This window comes from Phyllobates terribilis, unplaced genomic scaffold, assembly GCF_046119375.1.
Source record: "Phyllobates terribilis strain yellow unplaced genomic scaffold, ASM4611937v1 Scaffold_2__4_contigs__length_985480577, whole genome shotgun sequence".
Classification (NCBI taxonomy): Eukaryota; Metazoa; Chordata; class Amphibia; order Anura; family Dendrobatidae; genus Phyllobates; species Phyllobates terribilis.
The window spans coordinates 927,949,052-927,969,290 of NW_027362762.1; the positions used below are offsets into that span (position 1 = coordinate 927,949,052).

The following is a 20,239-nucleotide window of genomic DNA, read 5'->3' on the forward strand; positions in this document are numbered from 1 at the left end:
GGGATTGTCGCGGAAGCGTCTGCCCTGCGGGATTGTCGCGGAAGCGTCTGCCCTGCGGGATTGTCGCGGAAGCGTCTGCCCTGCGGGATTGTCGCGGAAGCGTCTGCCCTGCGGGATTGTCGCGGAAGCGTCTGCCCTGCGGGATTGTCGCGGAAGCGTCTGCCCTGCGGGATTGTCGCGGAAGCGTCTGCCCTGCGGGATTGTCGCGGAAGCGTCTGCCCTGCGGGATTGTCGCGGAAGCGTCTGCCCTGCGGGATTGTCGCGGAAGCGTCTGCCCTGCGGGATCGTCGCGGAAGCGTCTGCCCTGCGGGATCGTCGCGGAAGCGTCTGCCCTGCGGGATCGCCGCGGAAGCGTCTGCCCTGCGGGATCGCCGCGGAAGCGTCTGCCCTGCGGGATCGCCGCGGAAGCGTCTGCCCTGCGGGATCGCCGCGGAAGCGTCTGCCCTGCGGGATCGCCGCGGAAGCGTCTGCCCTGCGGGATCGCCGCGGAAGCGTCGGCGCTGCGGGAGTGTCGCGGAAGCTTCGGCCCTGCGGCATTTATTTCAGTGGCTACATTATAGGGATTAAAGAGGGGCAGTATTGCTTAAGATTTGGGCTCTGGATGTATTTGTTCACTGTTTATTCTAGAAGATCGGTGGATAAGTGATAACTTATTCCAGCTGGAATAACCTTTTTAAAGGGGATGTCCACAACTCAAACAACCTTTTTCTAAATACTATATTCCCCAGTGTAAAATAAAAATGACATATACTCACCTCCTGCGACGTGGCAGTGATGTTGGCGCCGGGTCTCCCGAGGCTCTCGTGACATTATGCAACGTGAGCCCTGCAGCCGATCACAGCCGCTAATCGGCTGCAGTTCGTGGTTCTTCCTAATGAAGTGTGACTGTATATCAATGTCGTGCCAGTTTCGGGAGACCTGACATCGACAGCTTTTCATTTTAGGTTGGGGAATATATTTAAGAAGGACTTGTGGACAACCTCTTTAAGGTTTGTCTATGTTGTACTTGTAAATGCGACCGCTGTTACATATAAAAATATATGTATTTCCTTCATGTTTCCTTAATGCTCCTTATATTTCTGTGAACTGGGGATAATGTTGTTCAGAATTTTCCCCTTATTTTTTAGATGATGATAATTTTCCAAGTCCTGGAAGCTATCTTGCTGCGGACGGCAGGAGACCTGACACATCTCGGCGCTGCTGGGGTCAACATAGTGAAGAACTTGTTGAATTCACACATGAAATTGATCTATTCGTCCGTCTACTCCTCGACCCACAGGTAACATGGCTCCTCCGCTATTGACTGAGATGTAATTTTATTCTCATTGTGATCAAAGAAGGTAACAATCTTGTCCCTTTCTTCAATGACTTGCACAGGATGTCGCGACTCGGCCTCAATTTACTGTCCGCAATGGTCACGCAAGGTCCGGACTGCGCGAGGGACGTCTTCAGCCATTTCGATTTTACTAACAAGTTTTTACCTGGACTGTTAAAAAAGAGAGATAAACAGGTAAGAGGCCCCGGTGCGGAGTATTGTAATACTTGGATAAACTCCGGTAACCATTGATGTACTGGATTACCTCATCTTCCGGTCTGTGCTTACTATTATGTGGATGACCAGAGAAAAGGTCCCTGCTGATCAGCCCCCTTTATTAGCCGGAGTGAAGAATTACACCAAAAAGCTGCCTCCCTCTAGGGGACCTGACTCCTCCATGCTGTACAGATCTGATTTTAATGTTCTCCGCAAATCTGGGATGTACTCTTGGGTTCAATCAAACTGCATGCAGTAAGTTCCCTTAAGTCAGGGATGTCAAACTCAAATACAGAGAGGGCCAAAATAAAAAACTTGGACAAAGTCTCGGACCAACCTTGATATGTATTAACAGCCCTCCACACAGTATAATGGGCCCCACATAGTCCTCCGTACAGTATAATGGGCCCCACATAGTCCTCCGTACAGTATAATGGGCCCCACATAGTCCTCCGTACAGTATAATGGGCCCCACATAGTCCTCCGTACAGTATAATGGGCCCCACATAGTCCTCCGTACAGTATAATGGGCCCCACATAGTCCTCCGTACAGTATAATGGGCCCCACATAGTCCTCCGTACAGTATAATGGGCCCCACATAGTCCTCCGTACAGAATAATGGGCCCCACATAGTCCTCCGTACAGAATAATGGGCCCCACATAGTCCTCCGTACAGAATAATGGGCCCCACATAGTCCTCCGTACAGAATAATGGGCCCCACATAGTCCTCCGTACAGAATAATGAGCCCCACATAGTCCTTCGTACAGAATAATGAGCCCCACATAGTCCTCCGTACAGAATAATGGGCCCCACATGGTCCTTCGTACAGAATAATGGGCCCCACATGGTCCTTCGTACAGAATAATGAGCCCCACATAGTCCTTCGTACAGAATAATGGGCCCCACATAGTCCTTCGTACAGAATAATGAGCCCCACATAGTCCTCCGTACAGTATAATGGGCCCCACATAGTCCTCTGTACAAAATAATGGGCCCCACATAGTCCTCCGTGCGGTACAATGGGCCCCACATAGTCCTCCGTGCGGTACAATGGGCCCCACATAGTCCTCCGTGCGGTACAATGGGCCCCACATAGTCCTCCGTGCGGTACAATGGGCCCCACATAGTCCTCCGTGCGGTACAATGGGCCCCACATAGTCCTCCGTGCGGTACAATGGGCCCCACATAGTCCTCCGTACAGTATAATGGGGGTTCGGTGCCGGCATCTTAGGCCAGATATAATCACCCTGCGGCCAGAGTTTGACATGTGTTCCCTAAGTGGTGTTTTAAAGGGGTCACTAACAAAATTTATGGAATCACCGGGCTCGGAGGATGTTCATTCAGTTGTTTAATGTTGTTGAAAAAAAGCAGATCACAGACATGGCACAAAACTAAAGTCATTTCAAATGGCAGAGCTCAGCAATTGGCAGCAGAAGAGATGGGAGCAGCGACAGGGGAGAGAACAATATTAAAACATACAGTGCCTACAAGTAGTATTCAACCCCCTGCAGATTTAGCTGGTTGACACATGCGGAATTAACTTGGCATTGTGACATTTGTACTGTAGATTAGCCTGGAAGTGGGAAATGCACGGCAGCAAATTTTGTTTTTGTTTTGTTTTTTTTAAAACGTAAAAAGTTAATTCAGAGTGTCATTTATTATTCAACCCCTCAAACCACAAGAATTCTGTTTGGTCCCCCTAAAGTATTAAGAAGTAGTTCAGGCACCAAGAATAATGAGCTTCACATGTGTGGATTAAAGATCTCTTTTGCCAGCCTTTTCTGACTATTTAAGACCCTCCCCAAACTTGTGAACAGCACTCAGACATGGTCAACATGGGAAAGACAAAGGAGCATTCCAAGGCCATCAGAGACAAGATCGTGGAGGGTCACAAGGCTGGCAAGGGGTACAAAACCCTTTCCAAGGAGTTGGGCCTACCTGTCTCCACTGTTGGGAGCATCATCCGTAAGTGGAAGGCTTATGGAACTACTGTTAGCCTTCCACGGCCTGGACAGCCTTTGAAAGTGTCCTCCCGTGCCGAGTCAAGGCTAACCCAAGGACAACAAGGAAGGAGCTCCGGGAAGATCTCATGGCAGTGGGGACATTGGTTTCAGTCAATACCATAAGTAACGTACTCCACCGCAATGGTCTCCGTTCCAGACGAGCCCGTAAGGTACCTTTACTTTCAAAGCGTCATGTCAAGGCTCGTCTACAGTTTGCTCATGATCACTTGGAGGACTCTGAGACAGACTGGTTCAAGGTTCTATGGTCTGATGAGACCAAGATCTAGATCTTTGGTGCCAACCACACACGTGACGTTTGGAGACTGGATGGCACTGCATACGACCCCAAGAATACCATCCCTACAGTCAAGCATGGTGGTGGCAGCATCATGCTGTGGGGCTGTTTCTCAGCCAAGGGGCCTGGCCATCTGGTCCGCATCCATGGGAAGATGGATAGCACGGCCTACCTGGAGATTTTGGCCAAGAACCTCCACTCCTCCATCAAGGATCTTAAGATGGGTCGTAATTTCATCTTCCAACAAGACAACGACCCAAAGCACACAGCCAAGAAAACCAAGGCCTGGTTCAAGAGGGAAAAAGTCAAGGTGTTGGAGTGGCCTAGTCAGTCTCCTGACCTTAAACCAATTGAAAACTTGTGGAAGGAGCTCAAGAATAAAGTCCACATGAGACACCCAAAGAACCTAGATAACTTGGAGAAGATCTGCATGGAGGAGTGGGCCAAGATAACTCCACAGACCTGTGCCGGCCTGATCAGGTCTTATAAAAGACGATTATTAGCTGTAATTGCAAACAAGGGTTATTCCACAAAATATTAAACATAGGGGTTGTATAATAATTGACCCACACTTTTATGTTTAAAATTTAATAAAATTCAACTGAGCAACATAACTTTTTGGTTTGTAAGATTTATGCTTCTGTTCATAAAACCTACTCTCGTTTGCAGTTTGAAGGCTCTAACTTATTTGTATCTTATCAAACCAGCTAAATCTGCAGGGGGTTGAATACTACTTGTAGGCACTGTATATACAACCCCTGGCAAAAATTATGGAATCACCGGGCTCGGAGGATGTTCATTCAGGTGTTTAATGTTGTTGAAAAAAAGCAGATCACAGACATGGCACAAAACTAAAGTCATTTCAAATTTCAACTTTAGGGCTTTAAGAAACACTAAAAGAAATCTAGATTAAAAATGTGGTACTTAGTAAGGGTAATTTTTTTTCAGACCAAGCAGAGGGAAAAAATTATGGAATCACTCAATTCTGAGAGGAAAAAATTATGGAATCATGAAAAACAAACACATAAAAGAACACTCCAATACATCACTAGTATTTTGTTGTACCACCTCTGGGTTTAATAACAGCTTGCAGTCTCTGAGTCATGGACTTAATGAGTGACAAACAGTACTCTTCATCAATCTGGCTCCAACTTTCTCAGACTACTGTTGCCAGATCAGCTTTGCAGGTTGGAGCCTTGTCATGGACCATTTTCTTCAACTTAACCAAAGATTTTCAATTGGATTGAGATCCAGACTATTTGCAGGCCATGACATTGACCTTATGTGTTTTCTTTCTAGGAATGTTTTCACAGTTTTTGCTCTGTGGCAGGATGAATTATCATCTTGAAAAATGATGTCATCATCCCCAAACATCCTTTCAATTGATGGGATAAGAAAACTGTCCAAAATATCAATGTAAACTTGGGCATTTATTGAAGATGCAATAACAGCCTTCTCCCCAGTGCCTTTACCTGACATGCAGCCCCATATCATCAATGACTGTGGAAATTTGCATGTTCTCTTCATGCCGTCATCTTTATAAATCTCATTGGAACGGCACCAAACAAAAGTTCCAGCATCATCACCTTGACCAATGCAGAGTCGCGATTCATCACTGAATATGACTTTCATCCAGTCATCCACAGTCCACGATTGCTTTTCCTTAGCCCATTGTAACCTTGTTTTTTTCTGTTTAGGTGTTAATGATGGCTTATGTTTAGCTTTTCTGTATGTAAATCCCATTTCCTTTAGGCGGTTTCTTACAGGTCGGTCACAGACATTGACTCCAGTTTCCTCCCATTTGTTCCTCATTTGTTTTGTTGTGCATTTCCTGTTTTGGAGACATATTGCTTTCAGTTTCCGGTCTTGACGCTTTGATGTCTTCCTTGGTCTACCAGCATGTTTGCCTTTAACAACCTTCCCATGTTGTTTGTATTTGGTCCAGATTTTAGACACAGCTTACTGTGAACAACCAACATCTATTTGCAACATTGTGTGATGATTTACCTTCTTTTAAGAGTTTGATAATCCTCTACTTTGTTTCAATTGACATCTCTCGTGTTGGAGCCATGATTCATGTCAGTCCTCTTGGTGCAACAGCTCTCCAAGGTTTGATTACTCCTTTTTAGATGCAGACTAACGAGCGGATCTAATTTGATGCAGTTTTGGAATTGAAAATTTACAGGGTGATTCCATAATTTTTTCCTCTGAATTGAGTGATTCCATCATTTTTTCCCTCTGCTTGGTCTGAAAAAAAATTTACCCATACTGAGTACCACATTTTTAATCTTGATTTCTTTTAGTGTTTCTTAAAGCCATAAAGTTGCCATTTGAAATGACTTTAGTTTTGTGCCATGTCTGTGATCTGCTTTTTTTCAACAACATTAAGCAACTGAATGAACATCCTCCGAGCCCGGTGATTCCATAATTTTTGCCAGGGGTTGTATATATATTTTAATATTGTTGTCTCCCCTGTCGCTGCTCCCATCTCTTCTGCTGCCAATTGCTGAGCTCAACTGCTTTGCCAATGTGGACGACCTGAGCCGCCAAGCTCAGAGATTGGCTACAGCCCTGATGTGGGCAAACAATACACACAGAGATGGAAGCAGCGGTGGGCAGCCGGCGCTGGATCACAGAAGGTGAGTAGTACCTCTATTTATTTTTTTTACAAGTATCTGATAATTTAGAGATCACTTTTCTGAAAGTTGAAAATCTATTTATCAATCAACTTGCAGGGCAGGTGGAAAATGTCTGATCTCTGGAACCCCACCATTGCCAGCGAGAGGGAGTGGGAATGGAACCGTGGTTGAGTATGTGTCTCGACCACTCCACCCAGTTTCCATGGAGCTGATCGAAAGAGTCAATTGCTTTCCGTTGAGTGGAGTAAGACTGCTCTAGTGATTGGCGTGATCCCCATCCGTTAGGTCATTTATCACTTGTCCTTTGTAGGATTGACAAATGTCCAGGTTGGGACATCTCCTTGATAGGGAAACTGATATGGGCTGTCCAATCCCCGGGCAGCATTTATCAGGCACTGACTGTATAATCTCAGCCAATAGATTTGACTTTGAAACGCGTTTCAAATTTAAAATGTCGCCAGGTACTGAGTCACATAGGAGACTAGTTTGACAGGCGGGTTTCCATCGGCTTCACTCTACTTGGTGTCAGCGACAGGTCTTTCCTTACACGTCGGCAGGAAGAGATCTGTGAGTCATTGGCAGCGGGTGGGGAGAAGCCGCTTAGGACCTGCCTTTCCGACTAGCTTCCCCGGCAGCTTCTAAAGAAGGTTCCACTTTGAAACACCACAGCGTTTCAGAATTAAACCTATATGGTTGAAATCATACAGCCAGTGTGTGATATATGCTGCCCGATCCACGGACAGTATGTACCAGTTGGCAGGTTTCCCTTTAAGGTAATTAAAATGTTATTGGTAAAGACTATGGACACCTTTGCATTTGTTTATTTGCTACCTAAATATAAAATCTTACATCTTTCTGCATAATCTTCATGAAAAACTGTCCAATTAACTGTCATCTGTAGAGTCTGTGTAACTCATGCCTATAGCTGGCTCTCCTGCTGAATCTGACACATCTGCATCTGTTATCTAGGAGGGAGCAAGAAAAGGCACTCCAAAATGAGAAAAGATTTCACCTCAATGCTTTTACATAAGAAAACTGGCATAAAAGCTTTGAGAAGCTTTTCAATTTTTTTTGTGTGCAAATTTTAAAAAATGACAATGTTTTGCACTGCAAAAAATGCTACACCAGTTCCCGTCCCTCTTAATACAGTTGTGCTCAAAAGTTTACATAGCCCGCCAGAATTTTTCCTTTCTTGGCCTTGTTTCAGAGAATATGAATGACTTTTTCTCCACTTATGGTTATTGGTTGGGTGAAGCCATTTATGGTCAAACTACTGTGTTTTCTCTTTTTAAATTTTAATGACAACCAAAAACATCCAAATGACCCTGATCAAAAGTTTACATACCCGAGTTCTTAATACCGTGTATTGCCCCCTCTAACATCAATGACAGCTTGAAGTCTTTTGTGGTAGTTGTGGATGACGTTCTTTATTTTCTCAGATGGTAAAGCTGCCCGTTCTTCTTGGCAAAAAGCCTCCAGTTCCTGTAAATTCCTGGGCTGTCTAGCATGAGCTGCGCGCTTGAGATCTCCCCAGAGTGGCTCAATGATATTGAGGTCCGGAGACTGAGATGGCCACTCCAGATGTTCTGCTATAGCCAATGACAGGTCGACTTGGCCTTGTGTTTTGGATCGTTGTCATGTTGGAACGTCCAAGTACGTCCCATGTGCTGCTTCCGGGCTGATGAGTGCAAATTTGCCTCCAGTATTTGCTGATAACGTGCTGCATTCATCTTTCCTTCAACTTTTACCAAGTTTCTTGTGCCTTTTGTAGCTCACACATCCCCAAAACATCAGCGATCCACCTCCGTGCTTTACTGTAGGAATGGTGTTCCTTTCATCATGGGCCTTGTTGACCTCTCTCAAAATGTACCGTTTATGGTTGTGGGCAAAATGTTTAATTTTGGTCTCATCACTCCAAATTACCTTGTTCCAGAAGTTTTGAGGCTTGTCTCTGTTTGGCGTATTGTAGGCGAGATACATTGTGGCATTTGCGCAGTAATGGCTTTCTTCTGGTGCCTCGACCATGCTGCCCATTTTTCTTCCAGTGCCTCCTTATTGTGCATCTTGAAACAGCCACACCGCTAGTTTTCAGAGAGTCCTGAATTTCAGCTGATGTTATTTGTGGGTTTTTCTTTGCATCCCGAACAATTTTCCTGGCAGTTGTGGCCGAAATTTGTATTGGTCTACCTGACCGTGGTTTGGTTTTTACAAAGCCCCTGATTTTCCATTTGTTAATCACAGTTTGAGCGCTGCTGACTGGCATTATCAATTCCTTGGATATTTTTTTTGTATCACTTTCCTGTGTTATAAAGTTCAACTACCCTTTCCCATAGATCTGTTGACAATTCTTTTGCTTTCCCCATGACTCACAATCCACAAACTTTCGTGGCTGGATGAAAGATGCAAGAGTCTGTCTGGATCCCAGAAACTCACTCAGCTTTTATGCACACACACTGATTACAAGCAAACAGGTCACAGGTGAGGATGTTACCTTTAGTGGCCATTCAAACCCATTTGTGTCAAATTCTGTGCATGTTATCAGGCCAAAATCACCAGGGTATGTGAACGTTTGATCAGGGTCATTTGGATGTTTTTGGTTGTCATTAAGATTTAAAAAGAGAAAACACAGTAGTTTGACAATAAATGGCTTCACCCAACCCATAACCATGAGTGGAGAAAAAGTTTTTTTGTTATCATTCATATTCTCTGAAACAAGGCCAAGAAAGGAAAATTTCTGCCGGGGTATGTAAACTTTTGAGCACAACTGTATATTCAACGCATTTTACTCATTAAGACTGTTGTGCACAATGGATGAATCGGCCTCTTATGTTTATGTGGGGCCAAGTCATTAAGACTGAGGTGGCGCATGCCAGTTTTAATGAAGGGCTCGCTGGCATACGATGTGACGCACACCACTGAATGAATTTAGGCGCATCTTACTAGTGGTGTTCACTTCATAAGAAATGGCGGCACTTTTAGTGAATTTGACGGGCGGGCATAGCCTCTCCCCATCCTGGCGTCTCCCTGACTCCACCCATTTTGGCAGAAATGCTTCAAACTGGCTTGAAAATGCCAAAAGTTGCAATTTTTTTTAAACTTTTTTTTCTTTCTTTTTAATTCAGCGGCCACTGATTGGCTGCAGCGGTCAGATTCTGAGTCATAAAAAAACAAACAAACCGTGTCCTAGCTCTTTCTTCTGGCTAAGATTGGACATCACTACTGCAGCCAATCTGATGCTCCCGCCAGCATCAGGGAAGGAGCCACCGTCCATATTCATGATATTATTTGTTCCTTTCATCGCAGGGTAGACCCGATGTCCGAATGGCTTATATCCAGTTTGCACTTTCCTTCTTTATTTCTGGAGACAACAACACAATTGTTCAGGTTCTAGAGCTCAAAGGTTTGTAATTCTGGAAATGTCTGGGGCTGATTATAAATGTTATTATAGTATTGTGCATAGTCGTGTCATGATACAATATACGCTAATATCTAGTGCAGTACATAGCGGTGGTCTGTAGATGGCACTTATGCATTTCTTATCCGCTAATGCTGTGCACTACACATAAAGTTGTGTGACTGCTCCCGAGGCGACATCTTATTATTTGTGCCTATTTTCTTTCAATATACACTGCTCAAAAAAATAAAAGGAACACTGAAATAACACATCCTAGATCTGAATGAATGAAATATTCTCATTGAATACTTTGTTCTGTACAAAGTTGAATGTGCTGACAACAAAATCACACAAAAATCATCAATGGAAATCAAATTTATTAACCAATGGAGGCCTGGATTTGGAGTCACCCCCAAAATTAAAGTGGAAAAACACACTACAGGCTGATCCAACTTTGATGTAATGTCCTTAAAACAAGTCAAAATGAGTCTCAGTATTGTGTGTGGCCTCCACGTGCCTGTATGACCTCCCTACAACGCCTGGGCATGCTCCTGATGAGGTTGCAGATGGTCTCCTGTGGGATCTCCTCCCAGACCTGGACTAAAGCATCCGCCAACTCCTGGACAGTCTGTGGTGCAACGTGACGTTGGTGGATGGAGCGAGACATGATGTCCCAGATGTGCTCAATCTTATTCAGGCCTTGGGAACGGGAGGGCCAGTCCATAGCTTCAATGCCTTCATCTTGCAGGACCTGCTGACACACTCCAGCCACATGAGGTCTGGCATTGTCCTGCATTAGGAGGAACCCAGGGCCAACCGCACCAGCATATGGTCTCACAAGGGGTCTGAGGATCTCATCTCGGTACCTAATGGCAGTCAGGCTACCTCTGGCGAGCACATGGAGGGCTGCGCGGCCCTCCGAAGAAATGCCACCCCACACCATTACTGACCCACTGCCAAACCGGTCATGCTGAAGGATGTTGCAGGCAGCAGATCGTTCTCCACCGCGTCTCTAGACTCTGTCACTTCTGTCACATGTGCTCAGTGTGAACCTGCTTTCATCTGTGAAGAGCACAGGGCGCCAGTGGCGACTTTGCCAATCCGGGTGTTCTGTGGCAAATGCCAAGCATCCTGCACGGTGTTGGACTGTAAGCACAACCCCCATCTGTGGACATCGGGCCCTCATACCACCCTCGTGGAGTCGGTTTCTAACCGTTTGTGCAGACACATGCACATTTGTGGCCTGCTGGAGGTCATTTTGCAGGGCTCTGGCAGTGCTCCTCCTGTTCCTCCTTGAACAAAGGCGGAGGTAGCGGTCCTGCTGCTGGGTTGTTGCCCTCCTACTGCCCCCTCCACATCTCCTGGTGTACTGGCCTGTCTCCTGGTAGCGCCTCCAGCCTCTGGACACGACGCTGACAGACACAGCAAACCTTCTTGCCACAGCTCGCATTGATGTGCCATCCTGGATGAGCTGCACTACCTGAGCAACTTCTGTGGGTTGTAGAGTCCATCTCATGCTACCACGAGTGTGAAAGCACAACCAACATTCAAAAGTGACCAAAACATCAGCCAGAAAGCATTGGTACTGAGATGTGGTCTGTGGTCCCCGCCTGCAGAACCACTCTTTATTGAGGGTGTCTTGATAATTGCCAATAATTTCCATCTATTGTCTATTCCATTTGCACAACAGCATGTGAAATTGATTGTCAATCAGTGTTGCTTCCTAATGGACAGTTTGATTTCACAGAAGTTTGATTTACTTGGTGTTATATTCTGTTGTTTAAGTGTTCCCTTTATTTTTTTGAGCAGTGTATTATCTTGTCTTTTTCATTTTCTAGATTTTCTTGGTGAGATTTTCAGCACTGGAGTAAAGGAAGACAGAATATCTACCATAAACCTGCTGCTTTCTTTGCTGCAAACCAAGGTGATGGCAACGTGCTAACTAATCATGGGTTTAAAAGGGGTATCCAAAATTCTTTTAAAAATGCAGAAAAAAGAACTTGCACATTACATACCTAATAAATTGCCAGTCACTTCATCGCCGCTGCTTTGGTGGTCTTGGCTCTTCAGCGCTGCCGCTCTGGCGGGCCTGACAGTCTTTCATAGCTGTTTTGCAGTGTTGATGTCCTAACTATCCTCAGGTTGTCTGCTGGTCTGGGCGGTGTCGTGCCAACTGTGCTACCGTCACCCCTGAAGCAGTGATTGGCTGCAGCGGTCACTTGACTCATCACCGCTAAACATCTGTGAACAACCTACGAGAGCTCCAGACCGGCGAGCGATTTACAAGGATTACTATACGTTCTTATGATATTTTAATGTGTCCCTTGCTTCTGGTCATTTCTTTTTTATATATTTTTTAAAAATGTAGATGACTCCTTTTAAATAATGTTTTATCATGTATGGACAGTTTAGGTTGCATTTCACTGATTGGCAGTATACCGGGGTTGTACTATATATGATGTGTGGCTATACAGCTATTATATGCTTTACATTTCTGAAACTACTTTTATGCTCTTATTTTGTCTTTCAGGTTATTCACAATAAAGCGATCACTAAGACGCAGAAAGTGCACTTTTTTACACCCATCGTTTTGAATCACATTGCCTCTCTGTACCGCTGGAATGGGATTGTAGATGTGAGCACCGGGGACGTCCAGGTATTGTCGTCTGCAGGAGATCACCACTTTGGATTGACATAAACAAAAAAAAAAAAAATGAAATTGCCTGATTTAAATGTTTCTAATATCATTTGGGGCCCATTTATACCCCCAGTTGCTTTTAAAGGGAACCTGTTACTATGAAAATGCCGACCAGTCTGCAGCCATCATAGAGCAGGGAGAGCTGAGCAGATCGATATGATTTTGTAAGAAACGATTCAGCATAACCTGTGATTTTAATCATTTATACCTCTGCTCTTTCTGGGCTTTTTGGTCCAGTGGGCGGTCCTACCAGTGATTGACTGCTCTCTCTATCACTGATAGAACCGCCCACAGGACCAAAAAGCCCAGAAAGAGCAGAGGTATAAATGATCAAAACACAGGTTATAATGAATATTTTTTTCTCAAAACTATATATAAGTCTACATATCTTTCCCTGTTGTATAACATGGCGCATACAGACTGGAAGGCATTTTCATAGTGACAGGTTCCCTTTAAGGCACAAATATCCTCCACTATATACAATACAACATAGGAGGCAGATTTGGCATGTGTTTGTCTATTGATGTCTGTATGCTTCTGGCATGTGTGATCGCTTCTTATCTGTTCATTCATTGCTGATATTAAAATTAATTAAAGGTGTTGTCCACTTACGGGGACATTTTTATTATTATTATTATTACTTGCGCGTATTTGGGACTAAGAATCATTTTTGTAATCTGGTTTCATTAAAATGCACATTCCACTGTGTGTGGTCTGTGGTCATAAATCGGTTGAACTGAGATCAGAAAAGTGAGATGAGTGTTACAAATTCTCTTATTGTTCAATCTGAATGAACTCGCTGACAGATTCTCTGTTAAAGGGAACCTGTCATGTCCTCAAGCGCTATTAACTGTCAGATATGGGGTTAATATCGTTCCAATGCTGTCCGGCTGCATACTGGAAGCCCGGCTACCAGGAGAAAATTAACTTTATTCTTCTCGGGAGTTGCCCCGGAGTGGCTACAGGCATCTCTCACAGCATTGTCAGTGGCGGCTGTAAGCGTGCCCACGCAGTTTGATCGACAGCTCACTCTACACAGATATGCTGCTGAGCCGGCTGTCAATCAAAGTGTCGAGGAGTGGTGACTATAGCTGCTTCGGGCACACCTCTGTGAAAGAAAGCTGGCGGCTCGCAGGAGGAATAAAGTTTAATTTTCTTCCAGTAAGGCGGCCAGAAAGGAACACTAATAACTTGCAGATCAACCCCTTTTTCTGCCTGTTAATAGTATTTGGGGACATGACAGGTTCCCTTTAACTCATTATGCATCCAGCAATACACAGTACAACACAGAGACTATAGGACGTAAATCATGCAATTTTTCAACGGAGCACAATTACAAAAAATTATTTTTAGCCTGGGCGAAGCATTTATACACGAAACGCGCGTTGGGTGTGGTGGGTCCCTGGTCTGGTGCACTACAGGTATATTTTACCTCTATTCCCCTCTGTTAGCACATGCATAATCCTTATATTTGGGGTTCCATATGCAGATCATGCTGTGACTTATTATATAACTGATTGATATCCACTTCCTTTAATCATCACATGTGATCTGTATTTGTTAATTATGATGTATTGACACTGTCTGTATTCGGGACATACTGTTTGACCTTTTGTGGTGTTTATATATAGGGTGCCATTTACTTTACTTACCAGGTGTACCCACCTTTTTCTTCATCTGTATCCCCCATTTATATTAATATTTTGTTATATTTATTTATTACTTTTTATGGTTTATGAATAAAGATATTTTTAAGCCCTTTATTAATAAGTTCTCTTGTTTTGGTGATGCTGTTTGTCTATGCTTCTTTTTTGGCTGTAATAATTATGGATTGAGGATTTTTTGTTGTTCTCATATATAGTAAATGCATAAAAAAGGCTTTAAAAGTGAACAATCCTTTTTTAATAACGATCACTTTCCATTTAGGGCACAAAAGATCCAAAAGAAGCTGGAAAACTAATAATCCGGGAGCTGGTCCACAACCTCCTCATGGATCTTTGCTGCTCCGTGAAGCATGGTATTAACTTCTATGACCCAAGCCTTGGGACAGCAGCAAGGTGAATTTTTGGGGATTATGTTGTGACACTCCAGCCAGTTCTGTGGTACTTGGCATGGGGAAAGGCACAGGGTTAGATTTATGTAGACTGAAATGGAGCCGTTATCGATTGCAATAATTCAGATGACGTCTTTCATTTTGAAAAGAAGACAAATTTTCCTACATTCTCTCTATTTTTGTCTCTAAACCATTTGTTTTGCAAAATGGTTTCTTTAAAAATGTTGCACCCTTTAACTATAGCCTTTATGTATCCAAGGACATAGTAGATTGCAAAGCAAGTTTAAAAAAAAAAAAAGCAAAAAAAAAAAAACTTGCACAGGACTGCAGGTACGCCTTAATTTTTTAGGGATTTTTTTAAAAAAAACATCTGTATTTTATATGTGTTGCTATTAATGTTTTTTTTGACTAGGGCTGGTAATCTGGTCCTTCTACGTTTTCTTGTTGGACTGAAGACGGCAACTGAAGATGAATTAGTGGGCGCACTGGTGGTAAATGTACTAAAAGTTTGTCCAGACTTGCTGGGTCGATACTTTAAGGAAATTCAGTACTCCTTCACGCCTCGGATCAAGTCAAATTGGCTGGATAATATGCGACTACTTAAAAAGGTCAGAACCAGATGGCATCCTCTATATTCCCTCATTCACTGTGGATAATATGATGAGAATTATTAAAACAGCATTTTTGGCCGTATTTTGTGGCCCTTTTTTTTGGCTTTTTTGCCCTTTTTTTAGCTCAGAAATGCTGCAAACACTTTACTTTAATCCCTTCTTGGATGTCAAGTATGGCGCATGTCGGGTTTATGGAGCAAGCCTAGGAGCTGTGCCCTCACCATCCACTGCAGATGCCGGCTGTGTTATACATCCGGCATCTGCCTATAACAGCAAAGCTCCGTTCACTGCTGATAAACCCCTTAAATTCCTTTGTTCATCTGACGTCAGCATTTAAGGCAGGTGGACCAATCTGGGCGTTTTTCAGCCCATTGGCAACCTGGGGACTTCCTGAACATCCTCATGGCTGCCATGTTGGTATTCCTGTGAAGCCCAACCATCAAAACATTTAAAGGGGTATTCCCATCTCCAAGATCCTATCCCAATATGTAGTAGGAGTAATAATTTTAACAAGTACTTCCAATTAGAAATGTAGTATAGTTCTTTTGATTCGCTAGGTCGCTTACCCCATGTGCAGGGCATTGCAGTAGCTTAGGTATCCCTGGTTACGACCACTCATATAGTGCTAGTTAGTTTGTTAGTTAGCTGTTAGTGGTCATAATGGATACCCAAGTTACTGCAATGCTCTGCACATGGGGTAAGCGACATAGGTAATCAGAAGGACTATACTACATTTCTAATTGGAGGTGTTTGCTAATATTATTATTATTACTACAGATTCTCTCATCTCTTGGCATCACAGACTTAGCCCTATCTTGGATCTCCTCATACTTAACAGACAGGACATTCAGCGTCTCCCACTCACGCACCACCTCCTCATCTCGCCCCCTATCTGTCGGTGTCCCCACAAGGTTCAGTTCTAGGACCCCTGCTCTTCTCCATCTACACCTTCGGTCTGGGACAGCTCATAGAGTCTCACGGCTTTCAGTATCACCTCTATGCTGATGACACACAGATCTACCTCTCTGGACCCGATATCTCCTCCCTACTAACCAAAATCCCACAATGTCTGTCCGCCATCTCATCCTTCTTCTCTGCCAGATTTCTAAAACTCAACATGGATAAAACAGAGATCATCATCTTTCCACCCTCTCATTCATATCCCCCATCTGACCTATCCATCAACGTCAATGGCTGTTCACTCTCCCCAGTCCCTCAGGCTCGCTGCCTCGGTGTAACCCTGGACTCTGATCTTTCCTTCAAACCACATATCCAAGCCCTTTCCACTTCCTGCCGACTCCAACTCAAAAATATCTCCCGGATCCGTGCATTCCTCAGCAAAGACTCTGCAAAAACACTAGTGCATGCCCTCATCATCTCCCGCCTCGACTACTGCAACCTCCTGCTCTGTGGCCTCCCTTCCAACACTCTTGCGTCCCTCCAATCTATCCTAAACTCTGCTGCTCGACTAATCCACCTATCCCCTTGCTATTCCCCAGCCTCCCCCCTCTGTCAATCCCTTCACTGGCTCCCCATTGCTCAGAGACTCCAGTTCAAAACCCTAACCATGACATACAAAGCCATCCACAACCTGTCTCCTCCATACATGAGTGACCTAGTCTCCCGGTACTTACCTGCACGCAGCCTCCGATCCTCACAAGATCTCCTTCTCTACTCCCCTATTATCTCCTCTTCCCACAATCGCATACAAGATTTCTCCCGTGCATCCCCCCTACTCTGGAACTCTCTACCCCAACACATCAGACTCTCGCCTACCATGGAAGCCTTCAAAAGAAACCTGAAGCCCTACCTCTTCCGACAAGCCTACAACCTGCAGTAACCACCGCTCCACCATACCGCTGCACGACCAGCTCTACCCTCACCTACTGTATCCTCACCCATCCCTTGTAGACTGTGAGCCCTCGCGGGCAGGGTCCTCGCTCCTCCTGTACCAGTCGCTGACTCGTTTTGTTAAGACTATGTAAATGTCTTTGCTATGTATACCCCTATCACATGTAAAGCGCCATGGAATAAATGGCGCTATAATAATAATAAATAATAATAATAATTATTATTCTTACACCAAGTACTTGTTGGGAAAGGTTCTTGTAGATGGGAATATCCCTTTTAAAGGTGATCAAAACATCCTAAGGAACCCAAAATGACCTCAATAAAAAAATACAAGCTTGCCACTCAAAAGCAAACTCTCACACAGGTCTGTTGTCTGAAAAATTAAAAAAGTTACAGGCCTCATAAAATGGCAAGTTCTTGTGCTTTTAATAAAAACAGCTCTGCCGCATCCTTTACTATAGAAACTTTATTAGGGACACTTGGCAGCTTTTTTGATAAGTCTTATTTAGTAAAATCATCAATCAGCCTGTGGCTGCCTGTTTGTTGTTTTCTTCAATTGAAATTGCAGCCGTATAATCGTGCTAGTTTCTCTAATAAATAACAATAATAAATTGCGGAATAAACACTGGGCTTCATTTATCAAGATTAAAAGGAACTGTCTTCGTGGCTCATGGCAACCAATCAGAGCTCATCTCTCAGATTTCCACTGCAGTATTTGAAATGAAAGCTGAGCTCTGATTGGTTGCCATGGGCAACTCAAGACAGTTTTGATAAACGAGGCCTAGTGTGTGATGAAAGCCTAACTCAACGGCATAAATGACAGATTCTGTTTGTTATACACATTTGTCTCCATCCACTTCTGGGTGACATTTTTATAAGGTTCTGTCATTAAAACCTTATTGGCTAAAATAATAATAATAAATTTTATTTCTATGGCGCCATTATATTCCACAGCCCTTTGTAAATCAGAGAGGACATGTAAAGATGATACAAGACATTTACAGAGTAACACATAATTCAACAATTAACAAGAAGAGTGAAAGTCCTGCGCACAAGAGCTTACAATCTATAAAGGTTATCGCTCAGCTTTGCCAAAAATATATACCTAAGATCTGTCTATCGTATTGCATGCATTGGTCTTTTTCAGATTTTACCTTCAAAATCATGCAAAAATTGGCTTGTGTTTTCAGATGCAGCCTCCAGTTCCTTCAAAGTGATGGACGCCATGGCTGACGCATTATTAATTAATGGGGTGTGTTGGGCTTTAGTATCAGTTGTACTACGAACCTGACACTGCATCATGGCTTTACTTCGAAAGATCACAATCCAGATCTTCACAAAATAATAAATATATAGTTCACCGAGCTGACTGACTGACTTGCAGTTTATTTATGGTCACTCTTGTCTTTTCAGATTTATGAGGCTCAGCCTCCAGTATCGGTGGCCTTCAAGACCACAGAATTTGTCCCACTCCCCCGTCTGATAAATATGGTGATGATAACGACTGTGGCTCCTGTTTGTAACAAGACAATGTTCACCACAGGGCTAAATGTGAGTTTGTGACATGGTATTGATAAAGTAGCAAGCTTCTTTTATTCTTTAAAGGATATGGACACCTTCGGGGTCCTAGTTTTTAATTTATTTATTTTAATTTTTTGTTTTGCTGCTTAAATGCATATCCTTGCACATTTCTGCCCGCAGAACGAGATGAAAGGCGTTGTCAGGTCTAAAATGGCTGAACAATGTGAGGATTCTCCGATGTCCGCGCCGGGAATGGCGGTCATGTGACCGCAAGTGTGGGATTTGCATACATGCGGTCATGTGCAGACTAGACGTGCCCTCTTGCTCAGTGCAAGTGTATTGAGTGAGGCCGGACATGTCTAGTTGGATTGTGTCCAGGAGTAAACATATTTCATACTGGAGCTGGCAGTGGAGAATCACAAGTCACTCTATATGACTGCAGACTTGTCACATAGAGTGACTGTGACGAAACCGCTTATAATCTTAATCAGCCAGGCTATTAGATTAGTTAAACCAAGAGAAATACACTATTGTGTTTGTGTTGACTTTAGAACTTGTGTGTGTTTCTATGGCTGGTCAAGGACAGACCAGTATTTGTATAACCCTAAATGTTGTCTTCTCTTGTTTCTGAAACAATGATGTTTATTTACAAGAACCCCCTGCTGTACCAACTATGTAAATTGATTAAATGCTCAAACAATGAGACCTGAGCCTTGTGGAATAATACCCCACTAACCCTTGCCCTGTGGATGTGTACTTAAAAAAACAAACAAATGTGAACTATTTAAGTAACATGTGCCTCTGTAGCAGGCAGATTTGAAACAGAGAATTGAAAGAGACTTTACAAGGAGAATCAAAGATTAGACTCTCTTCAGACCGTCAGCTTAGTAGTATGGCTTTATCTAAAGAGACAAATTTGGATTCTACATGATTCCAGCCTAAGGGTATATGGCCTGGACTGGAAAGATACTGATCTGCTCCATTGACCATCAGAGAGCCCATGGATACATTTGGGGAGACCAGGTTGGGACGATGAAGTCACCTGGCTCCATGTATATGTTTGGGGTTGCCAGGTGGAACCCTCGGGTCGCCTGGAACCCATGGAGACATTTGGAAAAGCCAGATTGGGACCAGCCAGTCATCTGGACCCATGGAAACTCTTGGAGAGGCCAGGGTGGTACCCTCGGTCTCCTAGCCTTGTACCGTGATGGACTGTCGGCTTCCTAAGCTTGCCGCTACCTCCTCTCGGTGGGGGCCCCCCAAAAACGGGGGGCCACTGGTTGAGGTAGTTGGCACTGGAAGTCCCAAAGTTGCAGCTGTTGTATTCCCAGGCGGGCCAGCAGAAGGGTGAGACTGTAATGTTGTACCATCTTGAGTATGGGACTGTTCTACGTATTTATGGTCCGTTTGGTGGTTCAATAAAGTATTGCCACACTGTTTTACCCTCACCCTGTGTTGTCTGCGTAGTGTTCTGCCCACGGAAGACCCCGGGTCTTCACAGTGACCGCAGACTTCTCGTTTTTAGATCCTGACAACATTTTTAACTAAAAATCTGTCAGTGAGCTTGTTCTGATGAGACGATTGTAACTCTTAAATCTGTTTTACTGGTCTCATTGTAGCTGATTTGTGACCACAAAATA

The 20,239-nt window shown here is 43.9% G+C and overlaps 1 protein-coding gene across 1 annotated transcript in view; it reads left to right on the forward strand.

Moving 5' to 3' along the window:
* Positions 1–20,239, forward strand: part of URB1 (URB1 ribosome biogenesis homolog) — a 108,759-nt gene that overhangs the window by 2,366 nt on the left and 86,154 nt on the right. The window contains exons 3-10 of the mRNA XM_073668308.1: positions 1,128–1,279; positions 1,378–1,510; positions 9,775–9,871; positions 11,704–11,789; positions 12,396–12,521; positions 14,490–14,620; positions 15,029–15,224; positions 18,492–18,629. Coding sequence (XP_073524409.1) covers positions 1,128–1,279; positions 1,378–1,510; positions 9,775–9,871; positions 11,704–11,789; positions 12,396–12,521; positions 14,490–14,620; positions 15,029–15,224; positions 18,492–18,629 — 1,059 coding nt within the window. The remainder of the gene's footprint in view (positions 1–1,127; positions 1,280–1,377; positions 1,511–9,774; positions 9,872–11,703; positions 11,790–12,395; positions 12,522–14,489; positions 14,621–15,028; positions 15,225–18,491; positions 18,630–20,239) is intronic.